This window comes from Nelusetta ayraudi, unplaced genomic scaffold (assembly GCF_046127955.1).
Source record: "Nelusetta ayraudi isolate G7.1 ecotype Tasmania unplaced genomic scaffold, CSIRO-AGI_Nayr_v1 ptg000033l, whole genome shotgun sequence".
Classification (NCBI taxonomy): Eukaryota; Metazoa; Chordata; class Actinopteri; order Tetraodontiformes; family Monacanthidae; genus Nelusetta; species Nelusetta ayraudi.
In genome coordinates, this window is record NW_027466083.1 from 8,245,272 (window position 1) to 8,262,682 (window position 17,411).

Sequence of the window (17,411 nt, forward strand, 5' to 3'; positions counted from 1 at the left end):
AAAGAATGAACACAGAGCGACTTGCTGGGCTGCTTTTCCCCCTGCGCGACGTCGACGTGGACGGCGTCCTCTTGACTCGGAAAACAGAAGTCGGAACGTAGCGGAGGAAGCATTGATGTTTCATTGAGGGTGGTTTGTGACCGACGTCTCGCGTCATATCTCCCAGTACCACGAGGACATGAGGTGCTGAACACCGGCTGGTCCCGACGAGGAATTTTCAGTCGCTTTATTTTCCCTCAAAACTGCCTGTGTCGTGATTAGCTAGGCGGATTTTACAAGAAGCTTTAGCCTCGGCGCAAATCACAGCTGAGTGCGAGGATGGAGCGGCTGCGCTGTCCACTGGTGTCCCCGTGCAGATGGCTCTCCAAAAGGCAGCGCGGGGCGTCGGCGCTCGCCGCGCCATTAATTACCATAGTGTAATAAGTGAGACTTTTGGAAGGAAAACAGGGCGCTGAAGCTAATTATAAAGGAGCCATTAGCAGCATCAAGGGAGTTTTCTCATCATGCCGCTCTGTGTTTTGATTAACTCCTTTATTTATGTACACAACGCTGCCGAGCGCCACTTATCTCGCTTCTACCGCCAGCGCTATGGAGATGTGTTTTTGTTTTTTAATCTCCAGGCCGCAAAAAAAATAAAAAAATAAAATAAAATATGCCGCTAATGTGCTACCAGGCTTAGCGCCACGCTGACAAGTGAGATATGATATGAAGAGGACGCCCTCTGTCTTGGCCGGAGGACGGGAGTGAAAGGAGTGAAATGAACACCACTTATCACTGCAGAGCCGCACTGCAACAGGAAGCAGAAGCCAGGCGGAGAGGAAGAGGAAGAGGCGGAGGAGTTGGGTGGTGGTTTAAGTAAATGACAGGTTGGAGACAGTTGAGCCGGAGCCGGAATCAGAATCAGGAGTGACCCAGCACAGACTACGGCACATTCAAACACTCTAACGGTGGCCAAATGGCAAAAAGCTAAGAATCCAAATAAGGAGCTGAGGAAAATATCAGTTTTCAATAAAAAAAATAATAAAATACCACAGATGATCCTGACAGAAGTCACAATTGCCACACAGACTTTCAGACTCTACCAGAATTAATAAACTGTTGGCAGCATTCTGTTTTTTTTTTAAATCAATTATATTTCAGCGTGCCCTGCGATGAACTGGCGACTTGTCCAGGGTGTCACCCTGCCTTCGCCCTAAGACAGCTGGGAGAGGCTCCAGCAGACCCCTGTGACCCTGAATAGAAGATGAATTAATGAATGGTATTTCAGCGTCAACGCCAGAACTGATGATAACAAATGACTCTGAAAGTCTTACACTGATTTTTTCTTTACATTTACATTTTCTTTTTTTCTCTACAACAATTAATCTTAGATTAGACAATTCTGTTTTCTGTCTCTTTGTTTTGGTGCTAAAATGTCAAAGCACTCTCTCTCAGCCCCTCAGGGGAGGGGAGACAGCCAAAGAGTGGAACTGCCTCCCTGGTTCCTCTGCACTGAAGCAGGACTCCTAATGAGAGGAACCACACTCCAGATTGAGTCTTAGATTTTAGAGACTCTTCCGACGATGAAAACAAGCCGCTAACGTTAGCCGATCGGGTTCGCATCGACGTTGACGATGTACTTCCTCCGTGTGCTAAGGTCTGCGCCCCCCCCCACCCCCACCGAAGCACGCAGACAAGTGAGAAGTGACCTTAAAGGGCCAACATGCAACAATCTCACCACGAGGCGTCGTGGTTTTTGCGTTGCACGTTCACCAAAACAAACCGGCTCACTGCAGGTCCTCGGCAGCTGCGGCTGTTAAACAGAGGCAACGCCCTCCCTTCTTTAATTTTTTTCCCCACTCTCCGCCGCCGTCGGCGCCGCTTGCATCCCACGGTCGCCGCTTTAACCCCCACGTTATCGCCGGCGCCCCCTGAAGGACGCACGGAGAGAACGGCGGAGATGTAGGTGACGTTCAGTCTTCCCGCTCTCATCGCCTTGTTCACCACAAAGGAAAAACCTCAAACCCCTCTCCTTCCTACACCAGATTTCTTTTTCCTACTGCTTTTAACTCAGCGGTAATTAAGGTAATTTCACTGAAATCATTCGCACCCAATTTTCAGTGAATTTCCAATGAGCGCTTTCCCTCTCTCCCTCCGCCCCCCCCCCCCCCCCCCACCACCACCACCTCGGCACGGCCGTTTTCACATCAATATTCCCTTTTAAATGCTAATGATTCGTATTGAGTGAGGCAGAGCCGCTACATGCCGACAGCGGCGGGTAATATCGTCCCACGGCGCTCGCCTGGAAATTGGTTTCATGGCTCTATCTGCGCAGGAGTGTATCCACGCATTATGTTTTTCCGCGGCTCCGCTCTCCGGTTTCGGCCGCAGCAACAGAAATATTCAGAAAGCGCCGGGGATTTGCTCCCCGCAGAATTAGCATCCGAGGGCGCATTCGTACTGTTTGAGTGGCAAAGGAGCGAGTTGGCGAGGACAAGAGAGGCGTTTAGCGCCGCCGCCGCCGCTCGTCGGCCGAGGGTTTTTAGTTCGCAAGCGACAACCGCCTTCATTTAACCAACGCTAACACGGTTTGGCCTCATCTCATCAGTGCTCGTGTTCAATGCTCATTCCGCCCGCTGAGCTTAAAGAAACAATACTGATAGGAAGTAAGTCATTCATTCATTTTCCACACTCGCTTCTTCCTGAGCTCAGGGTCGAGGGGGTCTCCTGGAGCCTCTCCCAGCTGTCTTAGGGCGAAGGCAGGGTGACACCCTGGACAAGTGGCCAGTTCATCGCAGGGCCACATGGAGACACACAACCTTTCACACTCACATGCACACCTACGGACAATTGAGAGTGTTCAATTGACCTCACATGCATGTTTTTGGAGTGTGGGAGGAAGCCGGAGAACCCGGAGAGAACCCACGCAGACACAGGGAGAACATGCAAACTCCACACAGAAAGGTCCCAGGCCCGGAATCCAACCCACAACCTTCTTGCTGTGAGGCGGCAGCGCTAACCACTGCGCCACCGTGTCATCCTTGTGCTTCAAATACTATAAAAAAAAAAATACTAAAAGGTTCCGAGGTTTGATCTCGGCTCCGCCGCTTGGTCCCAGATCACAGCACCGCTGGTGTTCACACACAAGTCCGAAAGATCCGATCCGGCCTTTGGAACCGCAGAGTTCCGACTGAGCCAGTCGTGAAAGCTGGAGCGAAACGAAATCTTTGTGAAGGAGTTTGGTGATAGGACGTGCTACATTCTCACCATGAGCTCACTGACAGGTGAACGGGACAATTCCAGGATTTTCACAGATATTCTTTTTTTTTTTAACAGAATTCCGAGGGAGACTATATATATATAATATATATATATATATATATATATATATATAATAATTACACACCAGAGGTTGAACAACAACAAAAGATCAAAAAAAAAAAAAAAAATCCTTTGTAAAGGTTCCCCCCCACCTCGCCTTCAGCCAGCTCTGTTTTTAAAGCCTGATTGGACATCGCATATTTATTAAACCTCTGAGCTTTGAAGCTGCTAAAAAAAAACACCCGGATCATTCGACCAGTTTGGAGAGAAAACGTGTTGCAAACGCAACGTGTTGCGTTGCGTTTGCAACTTGGACGTCCTGGCCTGCACTGATAAACAAACAGACGTTTCGATCCCGTCACCACCGGAAATGTGGATAATGCCTTTTCCTGTGCTTTTTTTTTAAAAACATTTGTCAAGCTTTTCTAATTTGGCGGACTGAATGTCGCTGCGTCAGCGAGAGAAGAAAAGCGGCTACCTGCTCTCCCTCGGTGAACACTCTGTTCTCAAAGCTCCAGGAGATGGTGGGGGTGGGGTCGCCCGAGGCCTCGCAGGTCAGAGTGACCTGCTCGTCAAACTCTGACGCCGTCTGGTTGCTCAGGTAGGTTATTGTCGGTTGCACTGGATAAAAGGAAGAAGAAAAAAATCAGAAGGAAAAAAAAGGTTTGAGTTTGTAGAAATGTAGAAAGAGGTTTTTTTTAGAAAGAGTTAAAGAAAGAAAAAAAAGCATTCTAAAGAGCAAAAATCATTCTTTCATGCTGGATGCTTATGAGAATAATCGGCAGTGGGCGTGCATTATTACCATTGCTAGTACTATTTGGATACTTTTTTTTAAAGAGATTTTTGAATGTGGGAATAGAGCTGAAATAGAGAGATGAGATTTGTGGGGAATAAAACCTCCTTAGTTCGTCCATTAGTCGCACTTTGAGACTCACCTTGCCAACATTAACCCACGAAAAAAAAAAAAAAAAGATCTATAAATAAATATCCATCCATCCATCCATTTTCAATACCCGCATCTTCCTGCACTCAGAGTTGCGGGGGTCTGCTGGAGCTTCTCCCAGCTGTCACAGGGCGAAGGCAGAGTGACACCCTGGACAAGTTGCCAGTTCATCGCAGGGCCGATATAAATAACCCTGCTATTTTATTCATTCACTTTCATGTCATTTTGCGAGCAAGCTGCCTCGTTAGCTAACACTTTGAGGAGCTAGCAAGAAACGAAACAACTTGAAAAATTGCAAAGCAATGACTTTTGAGTGGCAGGTTGAAGCAAGCTGCCTCGCTAGCTAGCACTCTGAGGGGCTAGCAATAATAAAAAATAAATAAATTGCAAAGCAATGGCTTTTGAGTGGCAGGTCTGAAGCTCCCCAGTTTAGCTTCAAACGCAACAAACTAAATATTTTTTTTTTTTCCCAAATTTTTGTTTTGCTAGCTGGCCAGTTCATTTAGATGGTTGTATAGACTACTAAAAAAAATGTCAGCGCGTAGGACAGGAGAAGAACACCCTGATCTTGTTTGGAACGGAAGGGGCAGAAAACGCTCACCGAACACGTTGAGGCTGACTTCCTCGGACTTCTCCCCAGCCTTGTTCTTGGCCATGCACGTGTAATCTCCCTCGTCGACCTTCTTCACATCTTTGATCAGCAGCTCCGAACCGTCCTCGTTCAGGCTGTACTTGTCGCCCGACTCAAGGACGACGTTGTTGCTGTGGACGAGACAGAGGATTAAAAAATAGAAGAAAGGTGAAGTCACCAGCTGAACCACTGGCTAGCGCTAGCGCTCACAGGTGTTTTCAGGGCTAAGTGCTGCTGCAAGACACAAATATCTAGCTGCAGCACTCCTTTTCAGGACAGTGTGGTATTTCTTCAAATCTCACTGCCGCCGCTGTCAGGAACACCTGACCGAGACCTCACGTTCTCAAATAACCTTCACCAAAAGAAAAACCAGGGAGCGACCAAAGAAAACCACGAAAACAACAAGGTAGTCTTTTATGGCGGCGTGAGTGACAGCAGCCCGGCGAGCGGGGAGTTCAAAATGAACAAAAAGCAGCCCGGCGAGAAAAAAGCAACCTTGGCCATTTTGTACTTGTCAAAATTAAGCCGCGATGAAGTGTCAATAATTCACAGGGAATTTAATTAGCTGGCGACAGCAAACGGCAGATCTGAGATTAGAGGACTGTGTGTGTGTGTGTGTGTGTGTGTGTGTGTGTGTGTGTGTGTGTGCGTGCGTGTGAAGTTCATGGATGTTGCAAAGAGATGATCTGGAAGTTTGTAGGAGCTGGAAAGCTGCACTGGGTGCACATGGAGCCTCCCCCGCACCCGCCCTACTTTTTTTTTTTTTTTATCACTGTCATCACTCTCACTGCCCCCCCCCCGCCCCCCCGCTTGCCGGATGTAAACGCGTGTCAATCTAATCAGTAGTGAAAGCGCGACTACCATTTCCCCCAAAATTCCCCAGAAAAATTGCTGCTTAACCTGAAAAATGTAATTTTCTCCCCTGGTTAGTTGATATTGCCAAAGCTGCTCTGAGCTTCATTTGCATTTTCACTTAATTAGGCTTTTTTTTTTTTTAAGTGTAAGGGAGTAAAATGTGAACATAGTGAAAGGCTTGTGATTAAATGGTCTTTTTAAATTAGTCCCCCCCCCCGCCTAAAAACATCCACCTGGAAAAGAGCCAATGGAAAACACCTGGAAAAGGAGGGGGGAGCCTTCCAAAAAAAAAAAGAACTGGGAAAATGTGCTGTATTCAAAGTGGACCAATCAGATTTCTTCAGCAGGTGAGAATGATGCAGGTGATGCTTGTAGCTCCGCCTCTATCTCCTTTGAGGATGCCGATTGGTCCGGTGACAGGCTGCAGCTTTTAAGGATGATGTCAGAGAATTTAGTCTAACTACGAAAATCTCAGCTAAAATTGAAATTACATTTCAATCCTAGGAAATCTGTCACCTGAGTCACCCGCTCTTATTATACAGCAGGCTATACTGCCACAACTGTGTGAGTTTGTGTGCGTTTGTGTGCGTTTGTGTGCTGTCACGGTGTCCATAGAACGATGGCTTTAAAACACCCCTGAGGGGAAAAGGGAGAGAGTTGGAAGCAAACACGGAGGAGCGGCTCCTCTTATCGAGGTGACATCCCAACGATGGAGAATTCTCTCGGCACCGAAGGGCAGAGAGTCTCGCCCTCATATAAGTGTCGGGGATAAAAACCCTGCAGGCGGAGATAAGCCCCGGGTCTTTATTTTTATAAGGAAAGTTTCTGGAAGTAAAGTGAAGTGACCTGGAAGTGAGACGGCAGCTTCCCGATGCCGCCCGCCCCCTGCTGGTTTTTGCCCAGAGAAAGAGAGAGGAAATAGATCCTACTGAGCTGCTCCAGCATCCCGGGAGCAGAGGTTTTCTCTCTCTGACTGCAGTCTGCACCGAGACCACGCCATATTAGGCAGAGTCAGTCTACATGCAGTTATATGTCACTGGCCGTTCTAAACCAGGTAGATGGCCTTGTGTTAGCTCCGCCCTCTGAGACCTTCTCCTCTAAACAGAGGGCTAAATATGGAGACCTTACTGGACCTCTAAAGAGTTCTTTTTTTCATACATTTTTTTTAATGGTCTACAACAATGAAACAGGATCAAAATAAAACCAAAACAGAAAGCGGCGATGTCTTTAAAGGATTTGGAGGCAACGTACTGGACCCATGTGACCATCGGCTCTGGGAATCCGTCCGCGTCGCAAGCCAGCATGACTGAGTTGCCCACCTCCGCCGTGGCGTTGATGTCCGACTGGCGGGCGCGGATGGTGGGCAGGACTGAAAAAAAAAAAAAGGATAACAAATATTATTATAATTAATTATTATTAACATTGTTTTCCCTGCTTCCTGTTTTGACGGCTAATAGCACAAAGGCGTTTGTTAGTCAGCATGATCAGAATCTGTGTGTGTGTGCGTGTGTGTGTGTGTGTGTGTGTGTGTGTGTGTGTGTGTGTGTGTGTGCGTGCTCACCATTGACGACGACCTCGATCATCCTGAAGTCGATCTCACCCCGGGTCAGGACGCGAGCCTCGCAGGTGTACATGCCCTCGTCGTTCTTTTTGATGCCGCGGATTTGAAGGCCGTTGGGCACATGGGAGAACCGCACTGGAGCAGCAGCAGCAGCAGAAGAAGAAGAGATGGGAAACAGGAAGTGGAGGTTAGGAGTCAAGTGACAAATGCATTTGCAGGGATGCTTGGATGAATTTGGATGAAACTTTTTGCTCGGAACTCTTGAAGGAGGACGTGGAGGAGGAGGAGGAGGAACAAATCACCCACCAACTGCAGTAAGAGGTCCAGACAGGAAGTTCAGACTCCCCAGCCTGGAATTTTGGAATCCGAGACTGGGTCTCATTTGGCTGCTGATTTAACGAGGAGCGGTCACACCTCTCGTTAAAGTGGCTGTACACAGCAGCAGCGTCTGAACCAAACTGTCGCTGCTCAACCTCCTCTTTTTTTATTTTATTTTTTTTATATCTCTTCACGGCACCTAATTAAAAATCTGGAGCTGCAACCTTTTTTTTAAACTTCTATTTTGTTCCCAGTGGAGAGAGGTGAGTTTGTAAAAATAAAGAGATATTTTTTCTTTCTTAGCCGTCTTAAAATCTGCAGAGAGAAAAACCGCAGTGCAACAGACTGACGGATTCTTCAGGACTCTGAGGAAGATACATTTTGAACGCATGAAGTCACACCAAGGAAAAATCGTGTCAAGAGACGGCAGAGACGACAAAACTGACACCTCAGTGGTGTTAGCATGCAAGCTAATGTTACATAACGTCACCTAGCCTCCACTGACCAACACAAGGACCCGACAAATCGGCTGGACCGTCGCTACTATCCGCATCGAGCACCCGGCTAGCGGGCCACATTGGAAAACCTGTAAATTCTGCAGAAAAAGAACTTTGTGTGCCCGCTAGTCTTCCACCGATCATCTCCAGGAAGGCTTCCACCAGGAAACTCAACGTCTTCTCTCTCCGCTAACAGCCGGTCAGGAAGTCGAAGTGTCCCTGCCACTGGCGCCGTCAGCCGCAGTGCGTCACCCGCTCCTGGATGAATGCTGCTATTAGCGCCGGCGTCTGGCGGCCCCTGCAGTGCCTCCTCTCACCCATCGGTTACCACGGCCGCGAAGAGCAGAGACGGCGGGGAAATAAAGAACTTGAGAGTTTCTCCGTCAGCTTTGGCCTGGTTGATTTTCCTGATCTGCTTAGATTAGCTGCTGCGACGACTTATCCAGAATGCTACTTTTTCTTCATTCCGATGCTCACTTCACTTCACTTTACTTCTGCTCTTTAATCCTCTGCTCATGCAGTTCCTTTCTCCTCCCTTCTCTCCGTTCTCTTCTCTTCCCTCTTTCTCTCCTCAGTTTTCTCATCTCTGCCAAACCTTTTCCCTCATTTCGCTTCCTCTCCCTCTTTTCCTGTTCCTCGTTCCGCCAGAGGAACCAGCTAACATTGGGACAAGCGGATACTCCTGTGCTGCACTAATGAGCAGTATGAACAGTGATGACAACCCTGCTTCCCTCGTGGAAGGAATTGCTCGGCACCCCAACCTGTGGCGCTGAGCAAACGTTGAAGCAAAACCCGAAAGTCTCATCTTCTGCCCGCCGCGTCACAGCAGCTCCAACCCGAGGCCGCACCTCTCGGCCAGGTCCACCGCCGCCACCGCAGGCTTGAAACGTTACGCAACTGTCCCCACCCAGTTATAATTAGTGGGTTTTTTTTCCCCTGATGGGGGAAAAAAGCAAACAAACAAATAAACAGAGCAGCTGGGATGGACGGACGCGCTGCGGTGGCTCCGGCGGTCGCTGGGCCCGAGCCAGTTTCCACGCCTCCCAGTTCAACACTGCGTCTGTCCACACCCTCCTCCTCCGTGTTGACCGCTGAGGGTTTGCGGTTCGACTTTGGCACGGAGTCGTGCGCTGGAGTGGCGGTGAGTCCACTCAGGATGTTGGTCGGTCCTCTCGGCTGACGATCTCCAGACAGGACGCTCCGGCTCCGCGTCAGCGGAGGAGCGAACGGAGACGTCAGTCAGCGTTAGCTTCAGTTCGCACACTTCAAACATTCGGCAAAGACCCGCCCCTACTTGCTTCTGATTGGCCAATCTTTCAGAACCAGGCGGTTAAACTGTATGAGTGCACTGTATGTCATGTGGTTTATTTGCTTGATCTGGTTGATATTTGTCAGATCTTGCATTGAGGCCTGTTGTCCGCTTTTGACAGGAGTAAAAGTGGGCGGTCCAGCTGAAGGCTTCAGGTCACTTCCCTTCACACTTTCTTCCTCGACAGCACTCTCTCTCCTTCTCCCTCCATTATTCCAGCTCACCTCCTGCACCAGGCCGGAGCCTCATCTATTTTCAGAGACACATCTTGACGACAGGAGCCGCCCCCTGCCAGGCCGGAAAACACGATTTCCGCGGCCGTGCATCAGGTGCGCGGGTCTGAAACTCGCCTCCTCGCACCGCTGAGGGTGTTTGCACGGTTCTGAACAGCCAGGAAGGAGGAGATGGCGCGGAGAAGATGAGGAAGAAGAGCGAGGAGAATCGACAGGGAGGCAGGATGGGGGATGAGTGAGGTGACAGCTCCCCCCCGCCCCTCTCTCTCTCTCTCTCTTTCGGAGGGGGGTTGGGGAGAGGAAGTCACTCACCATCTTGGTTGCTGTAGATCCGGGTGCCCTTGTACTTCCACAGGATCTGGGGCGCCGGCGAGCTGACCACGTTGCAGAGGATCAGGGCGTTGTCGCCCTCGTTGAACTCCTGCCGGCTCGGCGCGTTGCTGAAGGTGATCCTCTCTGCAGGGGGCGGGGGGGGGGGGGGGGGGGCAAGAGGAGGAATCACTTTGATATCACTTTAATCGCTTTAATGGGACGCGTCTCTTCATCTACGAAGTCCGTTCACTTCTTTTGGAATGGAACTATATTTACCTGGCACTGGAGGAAAAAAAGTTTTCAGACACCTTTAAAACTTTTATCAATCAATTTTCATGAAATATTTTTTGTGCGTGTTGGTTTCAAAAGGATTGGCTGCTTCAGAGGCACACAAACACAAACCTACTTGTGTTCTGGACAAAGTCGTCTTCCTGGAACATCCAGTTGTGAGCTGGCCGGAGCAGTGCACATGCAGCATGTGTGTAAATGTGGGTCGACTGCACTAGGAGACTGATTCTTAGCCCAACATGGTGCATCACAAATGCACGAGGTGTCCGAACACCTTTTTCCGCCACTGTAATTTGGCAATTAAGACAAACCAGGCGCTCCCAGACTTACGGAAGATGGTCAGCTCCACCGTGGCCTGCGCCTCCTTGTCCTCGCTGCGGGCCACGCACTTGTAGATGCCGGCGCTGCTCTCGGTGGCCTTGTAGATGATGAGGAGGGAGGTGGCTTCGTCGTTGCGGCTGACCGAGAAGTCGTCCCTGTCGGGGAGGATCTTCTCCCCGCTCGGGCTGTACCAGTCGATCTCGCTGGCCTCGCCCACCACTGCGGGAGAAGGACGGCAGGTAGATTTAAATTTCCACCCCGGTGGCTAGTAAAGGTAGTGCAGACGGGGCCGTGCACGGTGACTGACAACCCATACATCGTGTTTGGAATGACTCAGTATCAGTTGACAGATCACTGTGTAGTTCCTATTTTTTCTTTCCACTTTAATGCTTTTATCTGTTGCAATGATGGAACATAAAGCATCGCTGTATTAAAATCTGATGAGTGCACTTGAATAATAAAGGATCCTTTGTCTCTGCAGTCAAAGCCTCCTCAAGATCAAACCAAAGATAGAACAGAAAAAAAGCCGCGTATGAATCATTTGTATTTGCTCTGTGAGGCAGTGGATCATCGGGCGGAAACTCGGCAGGAATAAGAAGAAAATTACATTATCTTTTTTTTTCATCTATGTAAGTTGGAAGACAGGACCAGCAGGAGGTTGGCGGTGAGGGAGAAGGCCACGCCCCTCCACGGAGCGAAAAAAAAAAACCCCAACAACGCCTGAGTAGAAACTGAAAATGCACTCGTCGAGTCGCAGAATGTCTGAAGTTCTGCTGGTAGGATGAGCGACGACCAGTGTGGTGACTGATTCCAAGCAAAATGGCACTTTTTAAAGAGGGGTCCGAAGGACAGAAGAGTTTTTTTCTTCCCGTCAACACTCCAAGAACTCGCTGTTTGTCTCCCAGCACATCGACCTGCATTAGCTGGACCGGTGCGGAGCAGTTGGAGGGAGGTCTTACCTTGGCAGAGGAATAACTTGGAGTCTCCGATGCTGACCTCTCCGGTCCTCGGCGTGATTTGCACCTGGATGGCAGCTGCGGGCGAAAGAGGAGAGAGAGTTACAGATCGAGACTCCAGCATCGGGAGAAGCTAAACGCTCGGAACACCTTCAGCTGAAGGCGCTGTAGGCTGTGGAGGCTGCCGTGTTTTTCTACCGAAGCCCAGGAAACACCAACAAAAAAGATTTTGAGTTACTTTGTCTTCAACATATCAAGTTTGCAGCATAATTTCACTCCAAACACAAAAGGTAAAATATTTGTAAATAGGCAAACCTCTGGGCAGAAACAATTTACTAGAAAGATTTACAGGGAAAAAAAAGTTCTCATTCTCCTGCTAGATGTTTACTGCAAAACCCTAAACCCAGCTACTAGCATTGCTGCTGCTAGTAGCTTCTCCTTCTTCCTGCTCTCTCCTTCATGCAAGCTAATCTCCCGCCTCTTCTCCCCATCAAGGAGTCCGACTAGCAACGGAATCCATGAAAAATTAAGGTTGGCTGGAAACATTTTGCCACTGCCGCATGAAAGATGAACGAGCCGGATTCCAGAGCTAAAATGTCACGATGCCACCGCCGCTGATTGCTCTCACTAGATTTCTATAGCTCATCCTTCAGTCGGGGGGTCCAGCGGACGGTGTTTTACATCCTGTGATGAAACCGAGACCTTTTCCAGCTCATTACGGTCCGCCGGTATTGAATGCGGCTCCCCGTCAGCTCCTCACATTTGGTTTAGTGATTATAGTCGGCGGTCATTGAAAAGCTGGAGATGTGATGCATCTTGTTGACCATCTGGCTGCACATCCTCTGAACCAGTTTGGATTAAAGATCCTAGCGCAAACATCCGTCTATATTGTCCCCCCCCCCCCATCCCCCAAAGCAAGATATGCTTGTTTTCCGTTTTCCGTGGACGGGAGTGGTGGAATTTGTCGACGTTCTTCAAGAGGAAAAAAGAAGAATCACATAAAACATTTCTTTTTTTTTTTTTTAACTCCCTGCTGCGGTTGTTAGCTACATAGAAAAGAAAGGAATGCAAACAAAGGTGGGAAGAAGGCGGCGAAACGAACATCACGTCGGAGGTGAGAAGCCATCAGCGAGTCTGACACATGACAGTCGCTCGCAATGCGGCTCACGCCTGGAGAAGAGGAGGAGGAGGAGGAGGAGGAGGAGGAAAACTTGACTTTTCGCTGTCGTTTAAGTTTTGCAATGAGATTAATTTAAGCCCTCGGTGCCGGCAGCCGAGATAGTCACACCCTCCATCCAAAGATTTTACTTTGTGCAGCGATTTTAGCAGATGTTTGTATAAACCACCTGACTGAGTCTTTCTCTCCCTCCTCTCCGCCGCCGCCAGACAATTCGAAGGCATAAAAACCGTAAATCAAAAAGCTCCCGTTATTTTCCTCCCTGCGTCAGCGAAGGCAAAGCCGGGAAGGCACGGAGAAGATTTAGACCGGCAAGCATGGGAAAAAAAAAAAACAACAGAAAAATAAAGAACACCTGGTGTTTGTTCCTTCCGCATATTTTTAAGACTTACATATTCAATGGGCGGGGGGGTGGGGGGGGGAGATTTTCTGCGACATAATCAGGGAAGTGATGGAAGCGTTTGCATATGTGCATCTGAAATGCAAAAGAATTGAATAGAAAAGCAGTTTAATTCAAGTTGGATGTGGGAAGCCCTCTGAAGGGCGTCCAGCTGCTCGCCACTTCAGGAAATCTGACGCAAGGAATTGGAGACTTTGCACAAGCTGGTATGATATAACAGGAAGTAGTTCATATAAACAAAGAAGCAAACTTGAAGAAGGACAGAAGAAGGGAAGGGCCAAGCTGCTGTTGTTGCCGTTGCGATGAGATGAGATGAAACTGAACGTTTTTTCTTTTGATCTCCAAAACAAACCACATCTAAAGTAGAACCGAATCAGCTCTGCTGCCCTCACCAGGCCAAGGGACGCAACGCACAATCACCTGTTGTTAAACCAAGGAAATAGCCTCAGCCCAGCTGACTGTGGTGGTATTAAAATAGGATATGCATGGGGTGAGTAGAGAGTAGCTGACCAGCACCAGAAGAACTGACCAGTGATGGACACCTGCAGCTGGCAAGTGACCACACAATAAGAATACGCCAGGGCAGGTCAGAGGTTGCACGACCAGCTAAAGCTATGTTGGTATAGCCACTCCTCATAAGAACACAGCTGACCAGCTAGAGATTTGTTGGTATAGCCACTCCTTATAAGCACGCAACTGTAGTGTTGGTTCCGATACAACACCTTTTTGGGAGATCCATATGACAGGGGGACACTATTTTTGCCATGCTGGGAGCGTTAAAACTGGGTGGATTCGGGCACATCATTGGTGCACCATAGGATGCTGTTGTCTTGTTTTTGTAATTTTGATGACCCCAGGTTGCTGTACAATTTTTCATCTGCAAGTAAACCTGCAAGAAATACCTCTGATCCTTGAGTACTTTGTGTTATTTCAACTTTTTAACGGAGTTATCAACAACTACGGAAGCTATTGAATCTCAGTTGACCAGAGGACCCGGAAAGTGTTGCACTGGCCCCGGGTCTCTTTTTGGTCCAACATGACCCCTGGTTCGGAGCGTCAGGTAGCCAGTTATCTTGTTTTCCTTCACGCTGTCAAGGAAAAGAAGAAGAAGAAAACACCTGTGACGAAGACGAGGGCGTCGGACCGGCCGCCTCCTTGTTCCCTCTCGCAGCGCTGTAAACAGCAACATAATGCGAATAAAGCTCATCGTCACAATGGCGATAGAGCTCAACCTCCTGCCAGGCGCCGCACTGAGAAGCATGTAAAAGCTCACAATGGGCTTTTTGTGCTGCAGAGTATTTGGAATACCGCCATGTTCCGATGTGGGCAAAAAGCAATAAAAAAAAAAAATTAAACAAATAAAAGAGGAAGCTTGCAAAGAAGATCAGCCTGTTTTGCCAGAGATAATTTGGTCGCCGCCTCGTGGATCAAGTGTTTATTTAGCACACATTAGCAACAACGAGCGCTCTGATGAGGTTTCGCCGCCAAACGCGGCTGATCCACCTTCGGCTGCGGAAAAAGAAATATGGAAACCGCCGGTACTGAATTTCAAGGTGAGCACAAAAAAGAAAAAAAAAAACTAAAAAATTGTCGGCGCTTCATGCTGGCAAACATCGCTCCTTTGATCCTGCTTTTTTGGTTGTCTCATTTTACTGGCTGGATTTCAATGGCAATGTTTTTGGCAAAATAAAAGCGACGTCAATGCACGTGTGATGTCATTGACGGGTGTTTGGGGTCCATAGGGAGCAGGTGCCTGCACAGACACTGACTGCATAAATGAGGGGGGGGGTTCCATTGCCCTTTTGCAATATATTTCTACATAGAAATGTCAGTAATACTTCCTCGAGAGAATAAAACTTTTTGGCGATATTTGAAACGTATCTTTTTTTTTAAGAAATGAAACCGCAACTGGTTTTTATTGCACTATTTAGGTTTGTGCGCCTTTGTAAGAGTAATGGAGACCCAGCCACAGTTCACGTGGAGCAAACCATTAGGTGGCGCTGACTTATCGTGAGCAGCATTTCCATCAGCTTTTCCAGTGAGCTAGACTCCTGTATGCACCACTGTTACCAGTGGACCAGAGTTACATCCAGCAACTGCTTCCGTTTTAGGTTTGAATCTCTTCCCGATGCCGAGATGATGAAGACGTCGGCGTGTCAGCCGAGTCTTCCGCTGTGTTGCTGTGTTTTTTTAAATAGAAACACCTCACGGCACTCTGACTGTTTCATTCAATTAGTCGACTTCGGGTTTCCTGCCAGATGGATTGTGTTGCGGTGCCTAATCCCCGGACTAACACTCACTATCAACCTACTCTGTGAGTCACTCTAATCCTGCCAAAAACACATTTAAGGATTCTGCCTCCTTTAATTCCCCTTTGAAGCCAATAAACAGATCAACTTTAAATAATTTTCTTGTCTTGCCATGCGGCCGCTCGGATTGGAGAAGGGGAGCCGCTGAGACGCCACTTTTGTTTTGGTCCTAGTGATACACAACGCCGCTGGCACGGCTTGATAGAAATAAACCAAAATAACCGCACAGGGCTGTGGACTCGAGCTTTATTTCTTCTCCCTCTGCAATCACAACAAGCCAATCTTTTTTTTTCCGCTGCTGGCTGGCCTGCATGAGGAAACCCACCAACCAAAAAAAAACACCTTAGCACACACACATACACACACTTTTGCTTTTCTGGGCTAAAGGAGGGATGACAACCTATCCATTTCCCCACTTGCCCCATCTGGCGGGATCAGGGTAAACCTCAGCGCTGCCACACTAAGACTAAGACAACCGGAGGAGAAACCTTCCAATCGTATTGGCGGCAGCAAAGACAACAAGAGAGCATTTCAGGCGGCGTGGGAAAGCGAGGCGCTTGTGTCTCCAAACACGTCGGGGTTGAACGGGAGGCCCGGGTCTTGTTGAGGAAAGCAAAAAAAAAAAAGACGCGGGGGGGTGTGATTTTTCTCTCTATTTTTTTATTTTTTATTTTCAGGCGCCGCTAAGAGCCGAGTGTGAGGTTCAAAATCCCCTTGGTGCTCTGTTGCAAAAACCTTTTGCCCGAGAAGTTTGCTTTCTCTCTTTTTTTTTTAGCAGAAAGAGAATAGCAAGAGAGGGTTACGTGAAGGTGAGCGAGTCTTTTTCTGCTCCTTGGGTTCAGGCTGTTTGACTGCTGTGGGCTTGCACTTTGAAAGTGGGTAGAATGTATGGTGTGTAATGCAATTGGCTATTGCTGCGATAACACACACACGCACACACACACACACAATTCCTAGCAAGTCCGCAGCTGACATTCCTGCAGACTCTTCTTGAAAAATCTGAGTGGACCAGTGAGCTTCCCTGTGATTCGTCCAATCAAAGACCAAGCTGTTCTTTGAAGGCCTCTCCTCATTCCCACATATCATCTATTAGCTCATTGCACATGGACATGAATGCAATCCCCCCCCGACACACATACACGTACACATACATGCACTGTGCACCTACACACTACACACCTGGAAACCATGTGACCAAACCAATTACAGCGTTTTCTGCAATCATCTTGTTGCACACCTGACATTTACAGTGTGTTGAGGTTAATTGTACCGCAGCAGCAGCAGCAGGTGAAACAGCAGCAACAACCGGTGCAGATTGTGTGATTTTTAGGTGACCTACAAAAACAGGACGGAAGGAGGAAGGTGTAGCGAGGAGCCGGTGGAGAGATTTGGTGACAGAGGTGTAGATAAGTGAGTGAGGCTGGCGAGAGAGGCCGGGCGGAGCGAGGAGAGAGAGAGAGAGAGAGAGAGAGAGAGAGAGAGAGAGAGAGAGAGAGAGAGAGACGGATGAAGCCATCGGCGCCCCGACACGTCTCCTCCTGAGACCAATCTGATATCTCCGGCTAAGCCTCTTCTCCGCTCTCATTCCTCTCGTAAGGCTCCCTCCTTCCTCTCCTCCTCTCTCCCTCCCCCCTTTCCACACCGCGGTCGCAGCATCCTGAACTGGTCGATCGCTCTGGGAGCCGTGTGCGCCTTTTCACGCCAGCTGCGGTGTCGTTGACCTCGGAACTGTGCAATCATGCCAACAACAACATTTCACGATTGAATAAACTCTGCGAGAGGATATTTTTGGGGGTTTTCAACTGTGGTGGAAACCCAATTTAAGAGGTCAAAGGTCAAGTACATGAGCAGGAGCTGTCTTCCTGTTGCAAAGCAGGAAGTCACGTGGCATCGCAATCGCCGTTTAAAAGTTTGTGTGTGGGGTGATTTTTAAAAATCTCCTGTGTGAAATCACCTCCCAGAATTCCATCAACTGTGGAAAATTGAGACGCTAGTTGTGAC

At 48.5% G+C, this 17,411-nt stretch overlaps 1 protein-coding gene across 7 annotated transcripts in view; it reads right to left on the bottom strand.

Moving 5' to 3' along the window:
• The window catches only part of ncam1a (neural cell adhesion molecule 1a), a 52,408-nt gene extending 40,760 nt beyond the window's left edge, over positions 1-11,648 (bottom strand). For all 7 annotated transcript variants that reach the window (XM_076032143.1, XM_076032141.1, XM_076032142.1 and 4 more), the window contains exons 1-7: positions 11,528-11,648; positions 10,578-10,787; positions 9,960-10,103; positions 7,291-7,425; positions 6,981-7,098; positions 4,845-5,005; positions 3,779-3,921 (exon numbers count right to left, since the gene is read on the bottom strand). In XM_076032143.1, coding sequence (XP_075888258.1) covers positions 3,779-3,921; positions 4,845-5,005; positions 6,981-7,098; positions 7,291-7,425; positions 9,960-10,103; positions 10,578-10,787; positions 11,528-11,648 — 1,032 coding nt within the window. The remainder of the gene's footprint in view (positions 1-3,778; positions 3,922-4,844; positions 5,006-6,980; positions 7,099-7,290; positions 7,426-9,959; positions 10,104-10,577; positions 10,788-11,527) is intronic.
• Between the last annotated feature and the right edge of the window lie 5,763 nt (positions 11,649-17,411).